The sequence below is a fragment of the Belonocnema kinseyi genome, chromosome 5 (genome assembly GCF_010883055.1).
Source record: "Belonocnema kinseyi isolate 2016_QV_RU_SX_M_011 chromosome 5, B_treatae_v1, whole genome shotgun sequence".
NCBI classification, from domain to species: domain Eukaryota; kingdom Metazoa; phylum Arthropoda; class Insecta; order Hymenoptera; family Cynipidae; genus Belonocnema; species Belonocnema kinseyi.
This window is the reverse complement of record NC_046661.1, coordinates 100,152,249-100,163,427: the sequence shown is the minus strand read 5'-3', so window position 1 is coordinate 100,163,427 and position 11,179 is coordinate 100,152,249. Positions and strand designations below refer to the sequence as shown.

Below are 11,179 nucleotides of genomic sequence, written 5' to 3'. Positions count from 1 at the left end.
GTTTATCTAAAGGGCATAAAATTAAGTCTTATTTTCAAAATAATAATAAATAAGGAAACACCTTTCGTAATATAAAAGAATTTAATTTGTAACAGAATTGTTCGAATGTAGTTTATTTAATTAAACGCAAACAACGCAGGACAATTTACATCAGTGAAACAAGCAGGAGAGTAAAAAGTTGAATCACAGAAAATAAAAGGGATTGTCGATTAGGAAACAAAAACACAGGCTTATAAAAAAATGAATGGATACATGCTCATTTTTTTATTTCACTTTTAGCAATATAAAAATGTTAGATAAGGAAAAACACATACAACAGGAAAATCTTAGAATCAACTTTCATTAAAAATACGAAAGAAATTGCATATATTCACAAACTGAAATGTTAAATATTGATAACACGTACTTGTATAATTTAAATTTTTATTGAAATTTTCATTCTGAATTCAAAATTTTTATCTGGACTTTATTCGAGTTTATAAGTGAATCTGTATGTAAAAATATTCCAATTGTCTATTCACAATATTTCAGGATCATGTATTCTTCAAAGTCGTCAACCAATGATTTATATGCGAAATAATTTATCTTAAGAGAGAGTTCGGCTAGAATGAAATTTCTTATGCTGTCTTCTAACTTATATATAATTTATTCATTTGTGACTATAGCTTATGAAAAATATATATTTTAAATTGCGTTTTTATTAAGAAATAATATTTCCGATTGGGAAATGGAAAAATAACACCGGCAAAAATATGAATTTAATTTTGTACAAACTTTACAATGACTAAATTGTAAGTACGTTTGGAAAAATTTAAATTGTTTAAAATTTGAATCTCAAATATTATTTATTCCTTTATAATATTATGTTTAGATAAATTTTAACCTGATCGTATGACCGATGATATGAACTTGAAATTATATTTTTTATGTACATGCATGATTTCAGCCTTTTCGACGTCTATGAAGCGGGGCTAAAGCTCCATTTTTTACTTTCATGGGAGTAAAAAGCACAATTTAGCTGCTAGGGAGTAAAAAGTACATTTTAACACTATAGGGAGTAAAAAAAGTACTTTTCAGTCCTTATACGGGGCTAAAAAGTGACATCAAATGTGAATAATGAAAATTATACATCCATGAGCTCGAATTTTATGGTTATCAGGCCACTTACTGTAAAAACTGCAAAGAAATTTTTGGTTGCAGATAATAGATTTCTGCGGTACATGTTTAAGATTGAATTTTGGGTAATTCATGGTAAGTTACGATATTTATCTGTAAAATTTGTATAAATGCTCGAAAATTGGCGGAAATTTAGACGTTTTTAAATTGAATTTTTGTCAGTTTATTGTAAGTTATTATAAATTACCTGTAATATTATCATAAATTTCCGGAAGTTTATAAAACTGTTCAAAATTTAACTTTGGGTAACGTATGATAAGTCACCATATTTACCTGTAAAATTACTGTACATGGCCGTAAATTTCCGGAAATTTATAGACAGTTTTAAATTTGATTTTGGGCAATTTATGACAAATTACCATGAATCATATCATAAAGTTCCAAAAGATTTAATAAATTTCCGAAAATTTTTAAGAATGTTTATGATTAGAATTTTGTGTAATTGATGACAAGTTACCATGTTTATCTGTAAAATTACCATAAATAGCTTAAAATTTTCGAAAGTTTACGCAATAAGTTGGTCTAAAATCATACCTGTTGATTTTTTTTTTATTAGAGTTAATGCCACTCCCCCCATTTTGCGAGGTTGCCGGAAAAAAATTCCTTCCAAGTTTAGGCAAAATCGGTTAATTTTAAGACGTGCCGCAAAGTCTCTGAAAATCCCATAAGATTAACATGGAGAAATTTTGGTTTTCGGAAAAATGGGATTCAGGTTTCTGGATTTAAACTTAGCTTGCGGGAGATATTAAGAATTTGTTGGGGAGACTCTAATCAAGTATTTCCATTAAATTACTTTAAATTTTGATGTCCCCATCCCCCTTGCGGAGCCCCAAAAATGCCCCAAAAAACTGAAATTGACATTTTTGCCAAAAATTTACACATAAATGCTCTGTTTTTCCCTTTTTTGGCATAAGTTATTTTTGCTTGTCAATTAGAAGGTTTTTAAGTATTTTTCAACTAATTAACAATTGTTTAAACAATTTAGTTTTGTTTAAATAATTTTTTTTGCACTCACTCTTTGAAAGGTAGATTTTTTGTGTTTGATTGCACAATTGGAAATTTTTATGAATAATGATCTTTGTTTCAAGAGTTTAGTATTTGTTTAAACATTTAATTATTATTAAATTGTAAATTTTTCTTAAAAATATGTATAAAGCTCTAGTTAAAAAAAAATTAGTTGGCTTTTCTGCTTATCAATAAATATCTGCGTCATTTAGATACTACTACCTTATTTTATAATAATTCCTTATTTGTTTAAATAAATTTTGTTTGTTTAAACAATTTGTTTTAAAATAAATTTTTGAAATTTCTGTTTTTTTGTGCAATTATTGTGGTGATTTGTCATGGTTGAGAGCAAAATGTTGTGTTTTAATTTCCAGTGACGTTTGAAAAATACAAAGATTTATAATTCCTTTAAAAATACTAACAGCTAATCTGCGAGATCAACATAAACAAAACAAAACTTACTTTGAGCTTTCACAGGAGAAGCGAGTGTGTTTACGATGGTGATTTAAAGGACGTTTAAATATTTAACAATAAGCGATACACTTAATTGAATTGAGAAAAAAAACAGATTTTTGAATCACAATTTCCAATAAAATGTTATATTAATATTTAATAAATTTATTAAACAATACGATAATGGTTAAGACACAAAATTTTGCTCTTTACAATGAAAAGTTACCACAATAATTGCAGAAAAACAGAAATTTCAAACATTTATTTTCAAAAAAAGTGCTTTAACAAACAAGATTTATTTAAACAAATAAGAATTTATTACAAAATAAGGCATTAGTATCTATATAAATGACGTAGATATTTAATAATAAGCAGAAAAGCTAACTAATTTTTTTTTAAACCAGAGTTTTATACCTATTTTTAAGAAAAAGTTACAATTAAATAATAATTAATTGTTTAAACAATTACTAAACCCTTGAAAACAAGATCAACATTTCTAAAAATGTCCAATTGTCTAATCAAACATAAAAAATCTACCTTTCAAAGAGTGAGTGCAGAAAAAAAATATTTAAACAAAAATAAATTGTTTAAATAATTGTTAATTAGTTGAAAAATACTTAAAAACATTCCACTTGATAAACGAAAATAACTTATACCAAAAAAGGGAAACAGAGTATTTATGTATACATTTTTGGCAAAATGTAAATTTCAGTTTTTTGGGGCATTTTTGGGGACTCACAAAGGGGGGTGGGGGCACCAAAATTTGAAGTAATTTAGCGGAAATGAAGAATATAAATCCCACTTTTCCGAAAACCAAAATTTCTCCATATTAATCTTATGGGATTTTGAGGGCCTTTGTGATCTTAATATTAACCGATTTGGTTCAAACTTGGAGGGCATTTTTTTTCCGGCAACCTCTTAAAATAGGAGGGGGTGGCAGGTCCTCTATCCGAAACTCGGTTTTTTGGACCACCCTATTATATACATTTTTGAATTAAATTTTGGGCAATTTGTGGTAAGTTACCATAATTACCTGTAAAATTATCATAAATTATCGAAAATTTATATACATTTTTAAATTAATTTTTGGGTAATCTATGGTAAATTAGCATAAATTACTTGTAATATTACAATATATTACAAAATTTTTTTACAAATTTCCAAATACTTATAAAAAGGTTTAAGATGGAACTTTGGGTAATTTATGGTAAGTTACCATATTTTTCTGTAAAATTTCCGTAAATGATCGAAAATTTGCGGAAATTTAGACATTTTTTAATTAAATTTTTGGCAATAATTTTATCATAAATTTCCGGAAATTTATAAAAATGTTTAAAATTGAACTTTAGGTAATGTATGGTAAGTTACCATATTTACCTGTAATTTAAAGATATTTTTAAGTTTTATTTTGGGCAATTTATGGAAAATTATCATAAATTACTTGTAATATTACCATAAATTTCCAAAACATTTGATAAATTTCCGACAATTTTTAAAAATGTGTATGATTAGAATTTTGGGTAAGTGATGGTAAGTTATCATATTTGCCTGTAACTGTACCATAAAAGGGCCCAAATATTTTTGACAGTTTATATACATTTTTAAATTGAATTTTGGGCCAGTTATGGTAAGATACCATATTCATCTGTAAAATTACCGAAAATGTATATACATTTTTAAATTGATTTTTGGATAATTTATGATAAATTAGCATAAATTACTTGTAATATTACAATAAATTGCCAATTTTTAAAATAAATTTCTGGATATTTACAAAAATGTTTAATATTGAACTTTGGGTAATTTATAGTAAGTTACCATATTCATGTGTAAAATTTCCATACATAATCGAAAATTTGCGGAAATTTAGACATTTTTAAATTGAATTTTCGGCAATTTATTATAAGTTATTATAAATTACCTGTAATATTATCATAAATTTCCGGAAATTTATAAAAATGTTTAAAATTGAACTTTGGGTAATGTATGATAAGTCACTATATTTACCAGTAAAGTTACTATAAATGGCCGTAAATTTCCAGATATTTAAAGACATTTTCAAGTTTTATTTTGGGCAGTTCATGGCAAATTATCATAAATTACCTGTAATATTACCATAAATTACCAAAACATTTCATAAACTTCCGAAAATTAAAAAAAATGCTTACAATTTGAATTTTGGGTAATTGATGGTAACTTACCATTTTTATCTGTAAAATTACCAGAAATGGACGAAAATTTTCGAAAGTTTATATATATTTTTAAATTTAATTTTGGGCAATTTATGGTAAGTTACCATATTTACCTGTAAAATTACCATAAATTACTGAAAATTTCCATTTCCCGGAAATTTATAGACAATTTTAAATTAAATTTTGGGCAATTTGTGGTAATTTACTATAAACTGCTATAAAAAATATCGCAAATAATACTTTCTTTATTCGAAGTCTAATATGGGCTGAAATCATGACTGTATTTCGAGAAATGTCTGAAATCATCCATTTGTGATAAAATATCGCTCGCCTACAACTCGTACCGAAAACATATAAAGTCGTCCAAAAAGTCCCTCTTCTCTCCATAGGTGAAAAGTATACTATAATTTCAAAGTTGGATTAATTTATTCATGATTGAGTCGCCGATTAAAAAATAATCATGATTGGTTAACCATGGATTTGATCAGAGATGATGGAGTCGGCTCTAAGTGAATTATTAAGCACCAAAGCTACCTGACTCGACTTTTCAGGTTGATTTGAATTTTTCTCTGAAATAACCCACCATCGCTGCAATGTGGACCCGAAAAACTGGTCATGTCGCAGTCGCAGGTGTAGCTGTTCCACTGCTGGACGCAGGTGCCATGGTTGGCGCAAACATCATGGGTGCACTTTTTGCCAGGATGCAGACTGACATTTGCATCGCAGCCTGATTCCACGGAGGAACTTGGAACTACTGCATCAGATATAAGGTCGGGACTTTCGCCACTGAGATCCAAGGACGCCAGGCAGCCCTCGAATCCATGTCGACTCACGATGTGTTTTGGAAGCTGAACGTATTGCGACTTCTCGACTCCTCCTGGAATTCAGTTGATTCATGAAAGTTACAAGTAGCAAAACGCAGAAGCCAAATTATTTTGCCAAAGTGGATATACAGGGATGGGCAAAAGTCTTCGTACTCCTCTTTTTTTATGTCTGATTAAGTTCTCGTATTTTTAATGATGCCAGAGCTGAAGAAATAACTCTTTCTAAAGGATTGATTGCTTTCGAAATTCTATATAAAATGAGCCCAGAGTGAAGCTAATTTGTCTGTTTCTTAAATAGATATTTCAAAACAAGGGTAAATTTAGAACTGTTTTCCTAAAGGTTCAATACTCTCTAAGTTTGAATCAGTGAAATTTCACTTATTCAAATAGCTAGAAATAAGTCACTGACTGACTGCTTTTAAATGAGAAACAACCTCACATATTAATTTAATTTCAAGATTGGACTGTCATGTACAAATCCGCTAAATAAGTACTTCCTATGCAAGTTAGAGTATATTTATCCCGAAGTTAATTCAGCAGACTTACGGCGCGAAAATTAAAAAATTAATTTTATTAAGAAATTCTTCTTGTTACTCAAGTAAAAGAGTAACACTAACGCTTAACTTAAAAATTTAGAGGTTGCTTCACATGATTTACTCTGGCGTTACTGAACTGATTAGTCAATAAGTCCGAAGTCAATGATTAATCAGTGTAATGTCTAACTACTATTTCGATCAGTGAATTTTTCACTGATTCATATTCAGGAATTAGCTTCTGTAATAATTAACATTTTTCAATGTTCTGGGGCTCGTTTTAAAGCTATTTTCACAGCATTACAACAGCTTATGATTTAAATCATAACATTTTCAGTCGAATTGCAAGAACTTGAAGTGGAAAAAAAAAGTTTTAAACATTTGAAAACTTCTTATCTGTAGACAAATCCGAATAATAATTAAGTAAATATGTATCAGGGGAAATTTCATAGAAACTTCATGATCATATGTTTCATATATTCTACACAAATATTTTTGCTACCAAAAAGAATATTGCAATTTTTTTAACTATTTGGTTACAGCTTCAAGTTCTTGCAGTCATATAAAAAAATCTTTACGACTTAAATCAGGAAGTGTCATAAAGAAGAGGCGCGTGAAGACATACCCATGTAAATATGGATTTTTTTAAGGATAAGGTGCTGTTTATTTAAATATTTACAATTTTTAAATTGGTGCGTTCGAATTGAAAATTTGAGAATTAATTTTTTTCTGAAAAAAAATTTTCTTGATCGCTCCGCTGGGAATGGATCTACTGAACTTCTGATTACCGGTCGGGTGCTTTTCTCATTAAGCTATTTACATTTGTATAAATTTGAAAGAACTTAATTAGGCAAGCTTTTACATTCTTCATCTTTTTCAAAAATTTGGATGATTATAAACAGTGGTATAGTCTTTAAATAAAAAGTGGCCTAGCAGTACTTTTAATAAATTACATTGCTCGTTCGAGGGCGGGGGGGGGGGGGGGGGGGGGGGGGTTTAAAACTAAGAGTTTTTACAAGGTGGGAGGAATATAGGCGGAAATAACATTTAGAACTTAAACCCAATAAGAAAATCTAACTACATTTTTGGTTAAAAGTTCTTTTCTTGATTGAAAAGGCTAGTATTATATTTTTGGTACGGAATTCCTCTCGTTTAGTTGAAAATGACATAACGTGGGTGAAAATTGAATTATTTCGTTAAAAATCAACTATATTGTTAAAAAATCCTCTTTTTTCAAAAATTCAACGAATTTGTTAAAAATGTGTTTATTTAGTTGAAGGCTTATTTCTGATTTAAAATTCAACCATTTATTTGAATGAAAATTCGTGTCATTCTGATTGAAAATTAATTTTTAAGACCGACAATTAAACTATTCAATTTTAGAATGAAAAGGTATATTTTTAGTTAAAAATTTAACTATTTAGTTAAAAATTTATCTTTTTTAGTTGAAAGTTAAACTTTGTTTGAAGTATCAAATATTACATATTTCGTTAAGAGTTTATCTTTTTTTGTCGTTAAAAAGTTGATTATTATTTTACTTAAAGTTGAACTATTTTGGAACAAAATTCAACTGTTTTGTAAAGAATTGATATTTTTGGCTCAAAAATTCAACAATTCGATGGACAATTAAACTATTTGGCTGAAAATTCTACCTTCTTTGTAGATAATACGTCTTTTTGGACTCAAAATTAAATACTTTTGTTAAAAATTGAGGTATCTTGTTAAAAATTTGTCTTTTTGGATAGGACATCTAGAATTTATCCTTTTAATTTAAAATTAGAAAACGTTGTTGAAAATTCATTTTTCTTGTTAAAAAATCATTTTTGTTGTTAAAAATAATTATTTTTCAATCTAAAAACGTTTTCTTACAACGTAATCCTGTATATTTCATAAGTTCGAAATTCTTCTTTTTTTATGGAACATTAATCTTCTTGGTCAAAAATTGATCTTTTTGGTTGAAAATGTAACCATTTTGTTGAAAATTCTTTTCTTTTTTTCAAAGTTGTTTTTTTTACAAAGTTTTGATAGGAAAACTCAACTGTTCCATTTTTCATTGGAACTTTATGCTATATATTGTTTATGTTTAAAATTAAACTATTTTGTATAACATTCATATATTTTGTTAGAAGGTCGTGTTTTTGGGTAAAAAATTATTCTTGATTCAAAATTAAACTTTGGGTTTGAAATTCATCCATTTGAAAAAAAATCATATATTCTTTAAAAATTGGTCTTTTTGGCTAGAAAATTATTCTTGATTATTGAAAGTTCAACTTTAGGGTTAAAAATTCAACCATTTTAATACAAATGATAGAAGATTCGTCCTTCTTGGTTAAAAATTTACCTTTCTTGTTTGAAAAGTAACTTTTTTGTTAAAATTTCAGTTGTCTTCGAAAAAATTCGTCTTTTGGCCATTTTTGCGACTTTAAAATACAAAAGCTTTGACATTATTTTTTCAAACTGGTAGTTAAAAAAAATTATGATCATATTAAATTTAGTAAACTTCTTCATTAGGAATTTTTATATTATTTTACCTGTAAATACTCATTGTTGTTTGAATGATTTTCAATTTAAATACTACTAAATTTAAATAGCTGCGGAGCTGCTATCAATTTCGAATGGTTCTAAATAAAAATTATTTTTCAATTTACGGCTTACAACACGAACCATTTTTATGAGTTAGGATCCATTCTACTTTGTTTATAAATTTAAATGCTATATAATTTACCTTCGTAGACTGAAAATATTATATGAAGTTGAAATTTACTTATAATTCAAATAAGAATTTATTGAACGTGAATCATTCTAAATTCCAAAATTTCAAGAATTTGGCGATAATAATAATTTTATTAAATTCCAAAAACTTTTAAATTATGAAATTTGTGTATACTTTCAACAGTAAATTCTTTTTTAAGCAGGATTTTTATTTTAAATCTCTTTAAATTGAAGTAGGTAGGATAATAATTTGGAATAATTATGAAATTTCATGTTTCAAATTTTAAGATCTCTGAAATCATTGTTGGGGGTTTAAACTTTAAAATTCGAATAACTTCACATCCTAGACTTTCTCAAGATTGAATATTTCCAGATTTTTATTCTTAAGAATTTCACATTTTAATGCCTTTAAATTTTGAACGATTTCAATTTGTAAATAAGCATAGGTAAATTAATAAAATTTGAGACCTGTTCCAAGTTTAGACATTTTTCCATTCTTTGTTTGAATTGAATATTTTAATTTTGAGTTCTATTTTAATAATTATTATAAATACCTACTTTGAAGATCAAATTTTTATTAAAAATAATATATACTTAAACGTTCAAGCATTTTCAATATATAGAACTAAAATTTTTTTCCCTGAAAGTTTAACGCTTCCAAAGTAAAACATTTGTTGTAAAAATACAATAAATTTACTGATTTTTTGAAAGAAAGTAATGAGTTCTTTAAATTTAAAATTAAAATCAAAACTCCAGCGAAGTGTGATCAGTAAAATTTTCCTGAGCTTAAAATTACTTTTTCTCTCAGTGAATTTTTGCTCTGTTCGCTTTTTCTTATCCCAAGGGGAAAAAAGAAAGAATGAAAAGGTATAAAGTTGTTCGCATTCAAACTGTTCTAAGAAGCACGTGGGGAAAGTAAATTACCACTTTGCAAGTTTTAACAAAACTATGGCTACCAAGAGACTCAGAAATTCTGTTGTTAACCATTTTTTTCTTTTATTGTTATCTCATTATTTCTTTATATGCCTTTTCTTTTTTCGATAACCTACACTGATTTCTGTTAATTGAACGCTGGGATAAACCAAAAAAAGATTTTGTTGTTGTCTCACTCTTCTATTTTCTTTTATTTGATGCAAAAAAATTGTGCTATTGTTTTTAAATTGAATTTTTTTTGAGCCGTGGTCAAGGCCTTTGAACGCTAAACAGTTTTAACAATATTTTTGGTATCAACATGATGAATGATTTAAATAAAAGCAATAGGTATAATAAAATTAGAGACAGGCATTATTAAACATTAATTTTCTTGTTAAAAAATTTATCTTTTTGGGTAACAATTCAATTATTTGGTTAGAAATAATTCTTTTTTGGTGAATATTTAAATTGGTTGAAAGTTGAATTACTTATTCAACAAAAATGTTTAGATTCATCAGAAAATTTTACTTTTTTGTTGAAAATTTGTTTCATTTGGCGGAAAATTAATTTTTCATCTATAGAAAATTATCATTTATAAGTTGGACGCTCAACCATTTAGTAGAAAAGGTATGTTTTTTGTAGAAAATTTCCCTTTTTCGTTGAATTCGACTGTTTGAAAATTTCTTTTTTGTTTTTGCTGAAAATTGGTTTTCTGTGAGCTGTGAATTTCACAATTCTATTTTTGGTTCAAATATATTTTTTTGAGTTAAAAATGCTACTATTTTGTTTAAAATTCATATTTTTTGGTTTAAACTTCATCTAATTGATTGAAAGTTGATGCACTTTGTTAAAAATTCATTTTTCTAAGATTCACCTCTTTGGTTTTAATTAAACCTTTATTTGACAATTCGTTTTATGTAGCGAGAAATCAATTTTTTGTCTGAAAAATGATTTATAACTTGGTAGAAAATTCATGTATTTTTTTCTTCAGAATTCCCCTTTTTGGTTGAATTTGACAGATCCTTAGAAATTCGATTTTTTTGCTGCAAATTAAGTTTTTAATCTGTAAATTTGACAATTCTATTTTTCGTTCAAAAATATTTTGTTGAGTGCAAAATTTAACTATTTTGCTTGAATTTTAATTTTTTTGTTTGAAAATTAACTGGGCCGGTAATACTATCTCTTTGTTAAAAGTTCCATCTTTTCAATTAAGAAATCATCTTTGCTAGTTAAAAATGAACATTTTTTTTTTTAAATTAAACTATCTTCTAAAAAATTCGTCTTTTCGTCTTGAAAATTGAACTATGTAACTAAAAGTTGACGATAAATACACTACCGTTAATGAAGGGTGAATAAGGGGGGGGGGGGGGGG

The 11,179-nt window shown here is 27.1% G+C and overlaps 1 protein-coding gene across 1 annotated transcript in view; it reads right to left on the bottom strand.

Moving 5' to 3' along the window:
- LOC117173804 (neurexin-3-like) overlaps window positions 1-11,179 on the bottom strand; it is a 435,470-nt gene that overhangs the window by 179,356 nt on the left and 244,935 nt on the right. Inside the window, exon 11 of the mRNA XM_033362447.1 lies at window positions 5,410-5,703. Coding sequence (XP_033218338.1) covers window positions 5,410-5,703 — 294 coding nt within the window. The remainder of the gene's footprint in view (window positions 1-5,409; window positions 5,704-11,179) is intronic.